This window comes from Erinaceus europaeus, chromosome 16 (assembly GCF_950295315.1).
Source record: "Erinaceus europaeus chromosome 16, mEriEur2.1, whole genome shotgun sequence".
Lineage (NCBI taxonomy): Eukaryota > Metazoa > Chordata > Mammalia > Eulipotyphla > Erinaceidae > Erinaceus > Erinaceus europaeus.
The window spans coordinates 25,148,540-25,164,234 of record NC_080177.1 but is presented as its reverse complement, the minus strand read 5'-3'; the positions used below and the strand labels follow the sequence as shown (position 1 = coordinate 25,164,234).

Here is a 15,695-nt window from a genome sequence, read left to right as displayed (position 1 = left end):
TGTGATTTCCATGTGTTCCTCATCCTCACCCACATTTCTGGGATTTTTTTCCCCATCTTCCTTTCTGGACTCCCCTACTCCTGCTATCTCCTCTCACCTGAGCTTTGGTTGCTTGTTACCACCTTATATCTCCACTGGGCCTCAGAGAGAACCTTGGAAAACCGGTGCAGACGGGTCTGTAGTCCATCTCTGCTTCCCGAGTCCTTTTGGCCTTCTAGCAGCTTTGATTTCTCTGGAGGATTGTGGCTACTGATTTCATCCAGTCGCTCCTGGAGAAGCCCAAGGAAGGCCCCTATTGCACATTCATCAGCCAGGAATCCACTGACGCCACGAGTAAAGTGCTTAAGATCCAAAAAGCTGTTCCTGTGAGGTCCTGGGTAACTGTCCTTTGCCTCCGTTTTCAGAAAGTTTGGGACTGTGTAAGCAAGGTTCCTGGGGATTCCCTGAGAAACCCTTTCTAACTTCCTTTCAGGCTGTGCTGTGTGTTGAGGGCTCTCCGATGGGGACCTCAAACCCTGAGGCCTCTTCTCCTCAACATCATCGTCCTCAGCATAGTCCTCGGGAAGGTGAGGCTCTGGGTGAAGATCGGCAGAGGTGATTAGGAGCAGTGAGAAGATGTTTTCGAGGAGTTCCAGGCACAGAGAGTCAGGGACACTGCGCAGGTACTGCTGGCACCTGGCCAGGTATGTTGAGAAGAGATTTGAAGCACCTAAAGGAGAAGGTGTAAGTGAAGAGGCCAGAGAAAGTGGAGGGAGAAAATGCAAGTTAATGTTAGATGCAGTATTTGTCAGACTCAGACTTTCTCAGAACTGCAGAAGAATCAGAGACTGTCAAGTCAAATTTCTTAACTAAAAGTACAGCTTACTGAATATCTGTAATTTTGTTTCTAATTTCTCATTGCTATATTATTCTTTATCTCTGACAAATACCCTGTTTTTCAATTCCTGGAATGATGGCTTTATAGAGACTTTTTGCACAACCCCCCCAATCTGTTTTTATCTAATGTCAGATTATAGGTGATCACATTACCTAGTTCTCTTAAGAAATGTTCACTGACTGGGGGCTGGGCAGTAGCTCAACAGGTTAAGCACACATGGCAGTGAAGCACAAGGACCCGCACAAGGATCCTGGTTTAAGCCCCTGCCTCCCTACCTGCAGGGGGGTCGCTTCACAGGTGGTGAAGCAGGTCTGCAGGTGTCTATCTTTCTCTCCCCCTCTCTGTCTTCTCCTTCTCTCTCCATTTCTCTTTGTCCTATCCGGCAACAACAATAGCGATGGCAACAATAACAATAGCAACAAGGGCAACAAAATGAGAAAAATGACTTCCAGGAGTAGTGGATTCATAGTGGAGCCCCAACAATGACCCAGGAGGCAAAAATAAATAAATAAATAAATAAATAATAAAAAAGAAATGTTCACTGATTAAAAAAAATGACCATACTCAGAGGAGGGAAGGATAATTGATCACTAGTCACAGAAAGCAAGTGATTACAGAATTGTAAGGTGACAAAAAAAAAAATAGAGACAAAAGGTTATCAAATCGGTACTTTTCCTACTGTAGGCCATGAAGCCATGAAATCAATTTAAAGGGTTATTAAAGAAAAAAAAAAGAGCTGAGAAAAAATAACTAAGTGTGTATTCCATTTGGAAGGTATGGACTGTTTAGTATAGCTCACATTCAGTTTATATATCACTTACAAACACATACACACATTCACCATAAACATACAAATTATATACCTAAGTGCAAAATCAAGTGTGATATGAGCTGCTATTTTTCACTGTGAACTGCAGCTAGAAAAAAAAAAAGCATTAGAAGAGGCAGAGGAGGACCCAGAGGGGGTTGAACTGTTATGTGGAAAATTGAGAAATGGGGGCCGGGTGGTGGCGCACCTGGCTGAGCGCACACGTTACAGTGCTCAAGGACCCAGGTTCGAGCCCCCGGTCCCCACCAGCAGGGGGAAAGCTTTGCAAGTGGTGAAGCAGTGCTGCAGGTGTCTCTCTCTCTTCTCTCTCCCTCTCTATTTCCCCCCCTTTCAATTTCTAGCTGTCTCTATCTAATAAAGATAACTTTTAAAAAAATTTAAAAAGAAAACTATAAAAAAAGAAAACTGAGAAATGTTAGACATGTAAAAACCATGGTATTTTACTGTTGACTATAAACCATTAATCCCATCAATAAAAAAAGCAAACAAACATTAGTACAAGATGACCAGATGCCATTGGGATTTAGACAACTCATGTGCTTCCTCTATGTCCTTCTGATTCCTGGAGGGAGATGAGTGGGTAGAATTACTCCTGGACATAGTAAAACCAAAGTTTCAAAGCCCCAAGACCTATGGAGAAGAGCTTTCACACATGGAACTCCCTAGGACAGATTGTTGCCAACTTACACCAAGGATGGGGACGAGGAGGACTGTACCTGGGAAGGAGGGAAAGTCACCTGCTGGCTCTGTAGCTGAAGTTAGGTCCTCAGAGGGACTGTGTTTGCATTCCTGGCACTGGGAGTGCTGGTGTGAGTTCACACAGAGGGCATAGATAGCATACTTCATGGCACAGAAGCTCTGGTAGAGTGTCAGGTTTTGACATTGACTCAGGTGCTCGGGGGCCAAGGTATTAGCAGAATCTGAATTGTAGAGAGAAACAGGCAGAACTTCAGAGCTACAAGTGTGGTTGAAGCAAAGAAACCTCTTAACCCCCTCAGCATTCTTGATGTCTCTCTTTCTGTGAATTTGATCAAGGTCCCTTCTAGGCTTTTTTTTTCTCTAGTCAATTATCAACTTTCAGTCAAATAATCTCCCTTCTGCATGTCTGTTTAACATAACCCTCATGATCATTCAACAGATCTTTACCATGTATTTCTTAAAATACTTACCTTTCTTTTCGGAAAAACAAAATAGACAAACAACCCTAAAATAAGCATGCAGAGTACCGAGCATTCACTAGCCAATATGCAGGCTTAAAAATGTATTTCAGCAATACATTCACTAAGAAGATCTGAAAGGGAAACTAAAAGCAGGACCTGATCAAATTGTAAGTAGGGCACCAAAGTAAAAACCTAGTGGTGAGGGGTAGACATGCAGCTTCCTGAGCCAGTGGGGGGTGGGAGTAGGCGGGAGGGATGGGTCACAGTCTTTTGGTGGTGGGAATGGTGTTTATGTACACTCCTAGCAAAATGTAGACATATAAATCAGTAGTTAATTAATATGAGAGGGGGAAAATCAATTGTATGTCTCAAAGTTTCTCAAAACACAAACTGAATCTTTTTAATATATAGGCTGTGTATTTGATATGTGGACTCTCTCAAAAGCCTAGACCAAGTAGATTAGAAGCATTCAATAGCACAGCGATATACAAGATACTGGATACTGTACAGCAAACCATAACAAAAGGACTTTTCAAAGTTAACCCAATTAACAAATAATGTGATGATAACATTAACTATCGATTGTCTTTTTGAACCCTAAGACAGCAGGAACCTCACATCTCCACTATACAGCCCCTATTTCCCCCAGTCCTGGAACCCTTAGATAGGGCCCACTTTCCCGTATGCGTCTCCCAATCCAAACCAAATAATATTGCATCCGCTGATCACAACCTAACCAACGATTGCCACCTCAACATGCTTCACCTCAGACTGTGTCCAGAGACTTCACGTGTGGAATGACAACTCTTCAGCTTCATTACTCGGGTGAGACCTTTCCTTTTATAGTACACTCTAATTTCATCTCAGGTAGTTCACTTTCTAACAAAGTCCCATAACCTAGATATACACCAGTTTCTGTGAGAGAGAGCTTATGTTCACACGTATCCATAAACTACTGCAAAATATATACCTGAAAGCAGAAGTACACTAGAGTTTGCAGTGAGTACCTCCCTAACACTTCCTCTCCACTATTCCAAGCTTTGGGTCCATGATTGCTCAACAAATTGTTTGGCTTCGTATGTTAACTCTCTTTTCAATCACCAGGTTCCAGATGCCACCAGGATGCTGGCCAGGCTTCCCTGGATTGAAGACCCCACCAATGTGTCCTGGAGCTCAGCTTCCCCAGAGACACACCTTACTAGGGAAAGAGAGAGGCAGACTGGGAGTATGGACCGACCAGTCAACGCCCATGTTCAGCGGGGAAGCAATTACAGAAGCCAGACCTTCTACCTTCTGCAACCCTCAATGACCCTGGGTCCATGCTCCCAGTGGGCTAGAGAATGGGAAAGCTATCATGGGAGGGGGTGGGTTATGGAGATTGGGTGGTGGGAATTGTGTGGAGTTGTACCCCCCCTACCTTATGTTTTTGTTCATTAATCCTTTCTTAAATAAAAAATTAAAAAAAAAAAAAAGAAAAACAGTAAAAAAAAAAAATGTATTTCAGTTGAGTAATCCAAAAGGAAAGACAATGAGAAATTTATGAGGCCAGGCAGTGGTGCACCTGGGTAAGCACACACATTACAGTGCACAAAGACCCATGTTCAAGCCTCTGGTTCCCGCCTGCAGAAGGGAAGCTTCACAAGTGGTGAAGCAGACTGAAGTTGGTGTACTGCACCAAAGTAAAACACTATGGGGTGGTGGTGGGGGGGGAGAGTACAGTCCCTGGAAAAGGATGACAGAGGACCAAGTGCGGATTGTATTGTTATGTGGAAAACTGAGAAATGTTATGCATGTATAAACTATTGTATTTACTGTTAAATGTAAAACATTAATCCCCCAATAAAGAAATAAAAAAAAGTGGTGAAGCAGGGCTGTGCCTCTCCGTCTCTCTCCTTATCGCCCATTCCCCTCTCAATTTCTCTCCATCTGTATCTAATAATAATTAAATAAAAATATTTAAGAAAAAAAAGAAATTTATCATCTCTGCTTAAATAGTTTTAAAAACATGTATTTATTTGAGGGGGAAGGATAGAGAGAGAAAGAGAGAGGACTAGAACAATCTCTCTGGCACATGGAATATTGGGGATCAAACTCAGGACCTCTTGCTTGAGAGTTCAAGGCTTTATAATCCATTGTGTTGCCTTCTAGGTCACTAATTTTTTTTTTTTTTAATTTTGGAGGGAGGGCATTACACTTTTACTTAAAATTAAACCTTAAAAACAACATCACACCCATGTTCAGTGGGGAAGCAATTACAGAAGCCAGACCTTCTACCTTCTGCAACCCACAATGACCCTGGGTCCATGCTCCCAGAGGGATAGAGAATGGGAAAGCTATCAGGGGAGAGGGTGGGATATGGAGATTGGTGGGAATTGTGTGGAGTTGTACCTCTCCTACCCTATGGTTTTGTTAATTTATCCTTTCTTAAAAAAAAAAAATCAATAGCAACAACAATAATAACTACAACATTAAAAACAACAAAGGCAACAAAAGGGAATAAATAAATATTTTTAAAAATATATTTATTTTTACCTCACTGGGGCAGTGGGCAGGTCAGAACATCATCACTGGCATATGCAGTGCTGAGGATTAAACTCAGGACCTCAAATTTGAAAACTCAGTGCTCTACCTGCTGCACCACCTCCTAAATTTTCTTTCAAAGATCTATTTATTTATTTGAGAAAGAACTGAACATTATTATTGGCATACGTAATGCCAGGGACTGAACTGAAGACCACATGCTTGCAATTCACTGCTCTACCTTCTGGGCCTACTTTCTTTACAGAGTCTCTAAACATTTTAATCTGGCGTTTTCCACAGCAAAAGAATAACCCATCCGAAGAAAAAGTATTGCATATAGTATAACACAAGAAGAAAAACACCATAATACTACCATTGGCTAAACAGAACCACTATCATATTCTGGTTTAACCCCTTTGTTGATGTCTTTCTTTTTCTTGCCACCAAAGTTATCACTGGGGCTTGGTGTCTGTAAGACAAATCCACAACTGCTGGTGACCATTTTCTTTTCTTTCTTTTTTGCCAGAGACAGAGAGTAATAGGTGGGGAAGGGGGAGAGGAAGAGAGGAAGAAAGACACCTATAACACTGTTTCACTGCTTGTGAAGTTCCCCCTTCTCCAGGTGGGAGCTTGTTCTTGAGCGCAGTAATGTGTGCACTCTACCACGTGTGCCACCGTCCCCCTCCTCTTTCTGACAGATTTGTGAGTATGTGTGTGTTCCAGATAAGTGCAGCAAGATTTTATGTCTTACTTCATTTTCCTACTTGAGTAACCCATTACAGAGTAAGCATTTGATTGCTTTCTTTTTTTAAATTATTTATTTATTTATTTATTCCTTTTGTTGCTCTTGTTGTTTTATTGTTGTAGTTATTATTGATGTCATTGTTGTTGGATAGGACAGAGAGAAATGGAGAGAGGAGGGGAAGACAGAGAGGGGGAGAGAAAGACAGACACCTGCAGACCTGCTTCACCGCCTGTGAAGTGACTCCCCTGCAGGTGGGGAGCCGGGGGCTCGAACCAGGATCCTTCCGTTGGTCCTTGTGCTTAGCGCCGCCTGCGCTTAACCCGCTGCGCTACCGCCCGACTCCCTGATTGCTTTCTTATAAACTAAATTTTTGATGACTGCGCATAGCTCTGTTGAATGTATTACGCAGGTAAAATCCTTTAGGATACAGCATTGGTTACTAGGACTACTTCTGGGAAGCTCAGCTTTGTCAAGGTCAGAGCAATAAGCAGGAGATCAATGCTACTTTATGCTCATAGCCTCTGCAAAGCATCATTGCCTAGGGACAGAACTCATAAGTACTTACGTGACACTAGGAGTAAGTGGTTTCTTAAACTTTTGTATCCCAGGTATTTATCTTGCCTCTCCCCAGTCCTATTATTGTTTTTCTGTCTTTTCCAAGTGTAAATTCTAACTGTACTCTGGTGGGTCACTAGGAATTACATTTGAAATATTTCTTCAGGGAGGCCAGGAGGTGGCATACCTGGTTAAGCACACATAGTACTAAGCACAAAGAGCTGTGCAAGGATCTGGGTTCAAGCTCTCACTCCCCATCTGTTGGGGCAGGGGAGCTTTGCAAGTAGTGAAGCAGATCTGCAGGTGTCTATCTTTCTCTCTCTCTCTCCCTACCTTTCCCTTCCCTCTCAATTTATCTCTGTCCTATCCAATAAAATGGAAAAAAATGTCCGCCTAGAGCAGTGGATTCATAGTGCCAGTACCAAGCCCCAGCGATCACCCTGAGGGCAAAATTAATAAATTAATTAAATTAAATATTCAGAAGTCCTTGTACTTGTATGTAAAAAAAAGAGTTACAGTTCTTTTAAGAAGTTTGCTGGGGCCAGGAGGTGGCACACCTGGTTAAGCACACACATTACAGTAAACATGGATGCAGGTTCAAGCCTCTGGTCCCCCACCTGCAGAGGGAAAGCTTCACAAGTGGTGAATAAGAAGGGCTGCAGGTGTCTCTGTCTCTCCTTCTCTCTATCTCCCCATCCTCTCAATTTCTGTGTCACTATCTAATAAAGGTAATACAAATAAAAATAAATAAATAAAAGAAGTTTGCTAAACAAGTTGCCTTCAAGAAAAAAAAAACTGAATGCAGTAAAACTGTTTTACCAATTAGTGCTTAGTCTTGTAAACAAGTAAATCAAAGCAAGAGAGTTAAGAGTGAGAAACATCTACTGTCATATGAGTACAGCTGTTTCTCTCAAAAGTAAGTGTTCCTAACCTACACTACAGCACCATACATGAGAGCAAAAAAGAAAGCTTGGTTTGGGGGATTTAGTTAAGTTCTAAGGTTGAAACAAAACCCTGCAACTGTTTTAGGCAAATATTTCTTCTAGACCTATTTACCTGTTCAGTAGAATATGAAGAAGAAATGGAAGGAAAGTAAGCACAAAATCTGTATTGAGAAACTTTATGAAGCATGTAGAGAATCACCAAGAATTTGTTAATGCTGAGAATTCAGAGGGAAGGCTTTCTTTCTTTCTTTCTTTCTTTCTTTCTTTCTTTCTTTCTTTCTTTCCTTCTTTCTTTTCTCTCTTTCTCTTTTAAGTTTAAAGATTTGTTTCAGGGCCTGGTGTTGGCTCACCTGGTAGAGTGCATACATTACCATGTGCAAGGACACAGGTTCAAGTCCCTAGTCTCTGCCTGCAGAGGAGAAGTTTCATTAGTGATAGAGCAGTGCTACAAGTCTTTCTCTGTCTCTCATCTGGTGCATGATGATGGAAAAGGACCCAAGTTGGAGGTGAGAGTATTTTGCAGGTTATCTATCATACTGAGATGAGAAATTGTAGTAATGTGTCAACAACTGTAGTACTGCAAACCATTATCCCTACCCCCCATTAAATTATTTGGAAGGAAAAAAATGGTTCTCAGGAACAGTGGAGTCATGCAGACACCGAGCCTTAGCAACACTAGTGGCAAAAATAAAGAAATAATAATACATATCACATGAAATAGAAAAGAGAGAAATGGAGAGTGAAGTCAGAATATCACTCTGGTACATGTGACACCTGGAAATGGAACTGGGAGTCTCAGTCACACAGGTCCTGTATTTTACCAGTCGAGCTACTTCACTGAGTCACCACAGAGACAGTTCCCAGTTCTATCTTTGAAGTTAAGTTTGCTAGTGGTTCCTTGAGATGGTGAAATGAGAGCAAAGACTCCTAAGGAATTGTCCTCATAGGAGTTTCTATACCTCACTAATAAAAGGGAGGAAATGATCTTACATCTCCAAATCTAACTGGGTTGAATAGCACTAATTTAGGGGCAACCTATTAGAGAAATTATCTTGAGAGATCCTAGCAAACACATCCAGATAAAACTTGTGCTGGAAGAAATATGTGCAAGATTTTATCCTATGAGGGGTTCTTGCCCGAATCACTTCATTGTCAACTCACCGTGTTCTTGCTGGGGGTCTTTGGCTGGCACTTTCTGTATGAGCTCGAGTACATCTTCCTCCCTGAGTGCTGGAAGGTTTGTCAGGTGGTGAAGAGAGTAGAGCACTGAGTGGCTGTCTCCACCATGTAAATGACACAAGAGATCTCTCTTTGGTATAGGGCTGCTGAGACAAAGTTGGGAAGACGGGAAGAGCAGACAGTTTATACAGTTGCTCTGAAAACAAACCAATTCTGATTCCTTCTTTGTACTTTTTCTCTGGTTCAAATAACACCACAGATTTCACTTCCTCAAAGAGTAGATTTCAGTTGGTCTGGGATACATCAGAACAAGTACTTAAGTGTCAGGAAAGTAAGTAAATCCACCTAGTCAGCTCCACTTACATAGCAAGATCTGTTTTTTCGTCACTAGTAACCAGAAAGGGTCTGTAGACTAAGCTTCCCAATGGCTGTACTCTTAAAAGCACACAACTAATACTACTTTTTGGTTTTCCTTTGTTAGTGAGCAAGGTCCCCTTACTACTTCCTCTTCTCCCCACTCCATTTCAGGATCTGCAGGTGAAGTGGGTGCGAAACAAAATAGGAGCCCAGATTTAGGGAAGACCTAAACTGTCAGAGAAACAAAGACTTGCACATGCAGTTCAACAAGCAGTCGGTGAGTAAAAACTGTGATCCAGGTTAAAACATGGCTGAGAGTGTGGGCCACATGTCCAGCTCTACCCCTTGGGCATATTATTGAAAAGCTTTGGGATTTAGTTGCCCCCTTTTCAGAATAAAGATACTATTGGCACCTACCTCATAGTATTACTGTGAGGTTTAAATGAAGATACATTGCTAACAGCAATGCCTGATATATAAAGTCCTCAGGAAATGTGAGCTGTCATTGTTTTTATCACTGTCACTTAAAGATTACTCAATTATTGTGTTGTTATTGTTGTCTTTTTTGTTGTTATTGAGAGGTTCTCTGTGTAACCAGGGGGTTGAAACCTGGGTTCTTATGCATGGCAATGTGTAAGCTTTAGTGGTTGCATCGTTTGGTCCCAGATTACTCCCTTGTTATAACTTTATGGCTATGGCAAAGGTAATCATGACTTAGGCTTCCTTCCTAGTTTGATAGGTGGAACAATTACTAGTTGCTAGTCAACTTAAGGCATTTGTGTGGAAGATGTCTTGAAATGCCATATAAGCTCAAGTGTACTCAATGATGGGAAAGGAATTTACCTGTTGTGCTGTACACACCACTCCAGGACCTCCAGGTGAGTCCACAACCCATCACAGGCATCCCTGAGGAGCTTATCGCAGTCTTGGTCCTGTGTTGATAGAAGAATGAGATGCCAACTCAAGCACTTGGGATCAGGGATGACAACTGACCCCAGGATCCTGCCTCTGTCTCAGTCCCCAGCCCCAGCCCCAGCCTCTAGTACTCACTTCCTAAGCAGCTTAGATTGTAGGGAGAGAGTTACCTGGGTCCTGTGGAGCGTCTGGAGCAGCCCTTTGGCTGAATCTAAGCTCTGGCAATATGTCCATCCCAGGAGCACGAGCAGTCGGCTGAGAGGCCTGAATTCTCTATCTAGTAGACAGCCAAGACTTGGGAAGTCTTCCTCTTTCAATAGCGCTAGTGCTGTCACCTGTAAATCAAAGGATACTGCTATAGGCAGCTATGTGGACTAGAAAGAACAAGTCTGGCTTGCTTTTGGGCTTTATAGTTCAGCAGGAAAATTTGTTATAAGGACTTAAGGTGTCACTTTGTTAAGTCTTTTAAAAATTAGTAATTTATTTAATAGGACAGAGAAAAATTGAGAGAGGAAGGGGAGATAGAGATAGAGAGATAGAGAGATAGAGAGAGAGACGCCTGCAGGTCTGTTTCACTACTTGTGAAGCTTCCTTGTGGGCAGGTGGGGATTAGGAGCATGAACTCAGGTCCTTGGGCATGGTAAGGTGTGTGTTCAACCAGATGTGCCACTGCTCAGTCCTCTAAACTGCTACTTGTGTGTGTGTGTGTGTGTGTGTGTATATATATATATATATATATATATATATATATAGTTAAGGGCCAGGTGGTGGTGCACCTGGTTAAGCACACACGTTACAATACACAAGGACCTGGGTTCAAGCCCCTGGCTCCCACCTGCAAGGGAAAAGCTTTGCAAGTGGTGAAGCAATTTCTGGCTATCTCTATTCAATAAATAAATAAATATAATTAAAAAATGTTCATGGGACAATATTTTTAGCCCACTTGAATATTAGCTGCTGAGTTCAGGCAAAAATTAGTAAGCCATGGATGAGCCCCTTGGAATATATCTAAAATAGACCTACTAGCCTTTTCCAAAATGGAGACCACCAAATCTCATCTGCTATAGTCTTACCTTTAGAGTCCTGATTATTTTTTAAATCAATTTATTTATTCCCTTTTGTTGCCCTTGTTTTATTGTTGTAGTTATTATTATCATTGTTATTGATGTTATCGTTGTTGGACAGGACAAAGAAAAATGGAGAGAGGAAGGGAAGACAGAGGGGGAAAGAAAGATAGATACCTGCAGACCTGCTTCACCATCTGTGAAGTGACTTCCCTGCAGGTGGGGAGCCGGGAGCTCGAACAGGGATCCTTATACCGGTCCTTGCGCTTTGCGCCACGTGCGTTTAACCCGCTGCGCTACAGCCCAGCTCCCTAGATTCCTGATTATTAAACAATTTGTTCTGTTTTATATCTTAATGCTTTTTTTTAGCCACCAATTTGCAGATGCTACCATGATGCCAAGCTGACTTCACTGGACAGATGACCTCACCAATGTACTCCAGAGCCCCACCTCTCCAGGCCCTGCCCCACAAGGGAAAGACAGAGACAGGTTGGGAGTATGGATTGACCTGCCAATGCCCATGTTCAGTAGAGAAGCAATTACAGAAGCCAGACCTTCTACCTTCTGCACCCCATAATGATCCTGGGTCCATGGTCCCAGAGGGACAAAGAAAAGGAAAGCTTCCAATGGAAGGGATGGGATACAGAGTACTGATGCTGGGAATTGTGTGAAATTGTACCGCTTTTACCCTCTAGTCTTGTCGATAATTATTAAATAATAAAAAAAAAATGTTCATGGGAGACAGGCAGTGGCGCACCTGGTTGAGTGCAAACATCAATATGCATAAGGACCCAGTTTAAGCCTTCACTCTCCACCTGCAGAGGGGGATGCTTCATGAATGGTTAAGCAGGTCTGCAGGTACCTGTCTTTCTCTCTCTCTTGCTCTAGCTCCCTCTCCCTTCTTAATTTCTCTCCATCCTATCAAATAAAATAGAAAAAAAAATCACTAAAGCATTAGACTATAAGTTCTCTGAAAGCAGGGACTAAGTTCTATACAACTTCTCACAAAGTACTTGGCAAGGTCAGGGTAAGCAAATTCCCCTGTGGCTGAATAACATGTTTTTTCCTTCTTTGTTCCCTCCAGAACATTTCCATGTGCCCAAGGACTGGCACAAAATAACTGTTCTGATTACAGATGATAATGGGGAAGTGTGTGTAGGGGGTAGGCACCTGGCTGAGTGTACATGGTGCCATGTGCAAGGACCCAGGTTCAAGCCCCCAATCCCCATCTGCAAGGGGGAAGCTTCATAAGTGGTAAAGTAGTAAGTACTTCAGATGTCTCTCTGACTCTCTCCTCTTTCTCTCCTTTCCTCTTGATTTCTGGATATCTCTATCCAATAAATGAATAAAGATAATAAAAAATTTTAAAAGCCAAAAAAAATGATTATGGTTCTCAGATTCTTCTTTCTCCAGGACTGTGGGATGGACAGAACCAAATGACTCGCTGGTACACAGCTCAGCTTCATGTGTGTGAATGAATGGGAGAGAAATGAGAAGAGAAAAGCCTGGAGAGACTCTTACATATTTCTGTGATGCGAATATCAAGTTTGACTTACTAGGATCTGCTCGAGGAAGTGTTTGCTATTGCCCAGGCAGTAGAAACAGGCTGATTTCCAAACCTGGGCTGGGTCAGGATTAGAGAACAGGGCTAACATTGCCTGCTCAGGATCCAGATGATCTTGTAGAGCTGAAAAGCAAACAAGGCACAGTTAAATGTGAAGCAGGAATCTTTCTTCTTTAAGCTAGAATTCAATTGAAACACTGGTTGTTTTTTGTTTGTTTTAAGAAACAAACAAACTAAAAACAAGGGGTGGGGTGATAGGTCACCCGGTATAGCACATATTATACCAAGTTCCTGGACTCAGCACCACAAGGGAGCACTATACACTGAAGCAAGGGAAACTCCATGAATAGCAGAAGTGCTGTGGTGTCTTTCCTTCTTTCACTCTCTAACTGAACTTTTAAAAGGTTAAAAAAAAAAAAGAGAAAGAGCGCAAAGTGCAAGGACCGGCATAAGGATCCCAGTTCGCGCCCCCAGCTCCCCACCTGCAGGGGAGTCGCTTCACAGGCGGTGAAGCAGGTCTGCAGGTGTCTCTCTTTCTCTCCCCTTCTCTGTCTTCCCCTCCTCTCTCCATTTCTCTCTGTCCTATCCAACACTGATGACATCAATAACAATGACAACAATAAACAACAAGGGCAACAAAAGGGAATCAATAAATTTTTTAAAAATAATAATTTAAAAAGAAAGAAAGAGGACTCCTAGGAGCAGCGGATTTGTACATACATAAAGTTCCAGTGTACAAAAAATCCCCCCAATACAGAAATGCCCTTGAGCCAGGATCTCTATAATTCTGTCTTAAAGATTTTTTACTCTATAGCTTCTGAAAAGTTCCTTCTTGTAATTTCTATTCATTTATTTTTTTCCAGCTGAACACTATGGGATTTATGTTTTTATTTTAGAGGTGAATGCATAATTCCACTGCTCCAAGGCTGCTTTCTTATTTGTTCTATCAAGGTGGAGTGGGGAACAGATTATCACAGCACAGAGTTGTCCCTGGTGCTGTGGTACTCCAACGTGGTGCTGAGGTTTGAACCGGGGTCACATGTGCATGGCAAGGCCGATGTGTCCAACTGGAAGCAGACCATGAAACTGTGCTTTTGTAAATGAACAGCTGACCTGATTCTGCTTAGCTTCTCCCATCAGATTCCCTGAGCAACAAGAAAATGCCAGACTAGAGAACCTTTAGAAAGATTGGGCTGAGTGGACTATCAACACATAAGGAGAAACAACCAGTGGAACACATACCCTTTTCCAAAGGAGTGGTCTCTGGTGATTTTTTGGTGACCTTCTCTGCATAGGTACGGCCATAAAGGGACACCAGGACCCGTCCAGTCTTGTGCAGCAGGGAGCCCAGAACTTGCTCCTCCTGTAGGGGGCTTCCTTCTGCCCTGCAGGCATCCAGCAGTTCCTCACACAGGAGATGCAGCTCGGGCCCAAGCAGCTCTGCAGGGCAATACAGAGTGCGAAGGACCCCATAGATGGCGCCTGCTACCCCAGGAGTCAAAGAGGTAGGGTCCCTTGAAGCCCGCAGTGCTTTTCGAATGAGGTCCACAAGAGCCTTCTGCAGAGGCCAGCCACAGCAGCCAGTGCCGTCATCCCCTCTAAGCAGGAGCTGCAGCAGGGCCTGTGTAGGCTGGGGAGCCTGCTGCAGAAGGTCCCAGAGCACAGATACAGCTACTGAGCTGAGCTGTGGGGCCCAGCTCTCCTGTCTCTGATTTCCATCAAACACAGGGCCCGAGTCTTGTGCTAAGATTTCATACAGCTCCTAAATAGAAAAACATTGTGAGGACTATATAGTGGGCATGTCTAGAATGTCACCATTTGTTATGCCTGGGAGCTTTTCTCTTCTCAGACTATAAGTGTGTGCATGAGTGTGAGTGTGTGTGTGTGATGACTAAAATGGCAATAGTCAACACTGTAGTACTTATTAAACACTGAGCATTCTCCACAGAAAATCAAATTAATCTTTACAGTCACCTTAAGAGGAAGACATGAGTATTACCTCATTCTATAAATGAAAAGACTGGGGCAAGAGTAGGGGCGGTCTATTGCCCAAGGCTTTCATGCTCAAGCTTGTCCCCTTTTTAACTCTAAACTCCCCTCAAAGGGTCTCAAGCTAGTTTAGACTTCTCTTAAAATAGAGAATTATGAACAACTTGGGAACCTGTCTGCTGAGTCCTTGAAAGATGAGCTTGCTGAGTAACTGTAACCTGGAGAGAATGCCCTAGAGTCCCCTCTCACCTTGAGGATGTCTTCTGGAATGTCACCAGGAAGGTCTCCTGACAATAAAAGAAACTCAAGTTTTCTCCGGAAAACACTAGGAAGTAGTTTCTAAAGGGATCATAAGAAGGAAGCAGAGATTAGGCATACGGTTAAGTTAACAAATTTAATAAATATTATGCTCTAGTTAACCCTATATTTTTAATTAAAATTTTTTTTATTATCTTTATTTATTGGATAGAGACCGTCAGAAGTTAAGAGGGGAGAGGGAAAGACAGGGCGAGAGAAACAGAGAGACACACCTCACCTGCAGCCCTGCTTCACCACTTGCAAAGTTTTCCTCCTGTATATGGGGAACAGGGGCTTGAACCTGGGTCCTTGTGCACTCAATCAGGTGCACCAACACTCAGTCTGCTTCAGCTAATCTTGTTTCAGCTGTTTCTCTAAGACAAAGTCCTTTTTTTCCCCCACAATTTTCAATTTAACAGTGGTTTACAACATTTTAAGACTTCAGGTATATAGTTTCACATCCATACGGCATTTATTAGTCACTGTAAATACTTTTTTTTTTTTAATGGAGTGCTAGGGAATGAATTTAGGGTCTCGTGCATGAGTGATACCACTGAGTTACCTCTCTGGACAACAATTTTCATTCTAGATTTTTAAAAAAAAAATTAGTATCTTTATTTATTTATTGGATAGAGACAGACAGAAATTGAGGGGAAGGAGGAGGTAGAGAGGGAGGGAGATAGAAAGACACCTGCAACAC

General features: G+C 42.4%; 1 protein-coding gene across 2 annotated transcripts in view; it reads right to left on the bottom strand.

Moving 5' to 3' along the window:
• ZFYVE26 (zinc finger FYVE-type containing 26) overlaps window positions 1-15,695 on the bottom strand; it is a 106,709-nt gene that overhangs the window by 80,916 nt on the left and 10,098 nt on the right. The window contains exons 4-11 of one of the 2 annotated variants that reach the window (XM_007525810.3): window positions 14,948-15,037; window positions 13,952-14,471; window positions 12,702-12,832; window positions 10,252-10,416; window positions 10,010-10,098; window positions 8,792-8,955; window positions 2,423-2,626; window positions 98-709 (exon numbers count right to left, since the gene is read on the bottom strand). In XM_007525810.3, the coding sequence (XP_007525872.1) occupies window positions 98-709; window positions 2,423-2,626; window positions 8,792-8,955; window positions 10,010-10,098; window positions 10,252-10,416; window positions 12,702-12,832; window positions 13,952-14,471; window positions 14,948-15,037 (1,975 nt within the window). The remainder of the gene's footprint in view (window positions 1-97; window positions 710-2,422; window positions 2,627-8,791; window positions 8,956-10,009; window positions 10,099-10,251; window positions 10,417-12,701; window positions 12,833-13,951; window positions 14,472-14,947; window positions 15,038-15,695) is intronic. The other variant, XM_016189448.2, reaches the window with a different exon arrangement.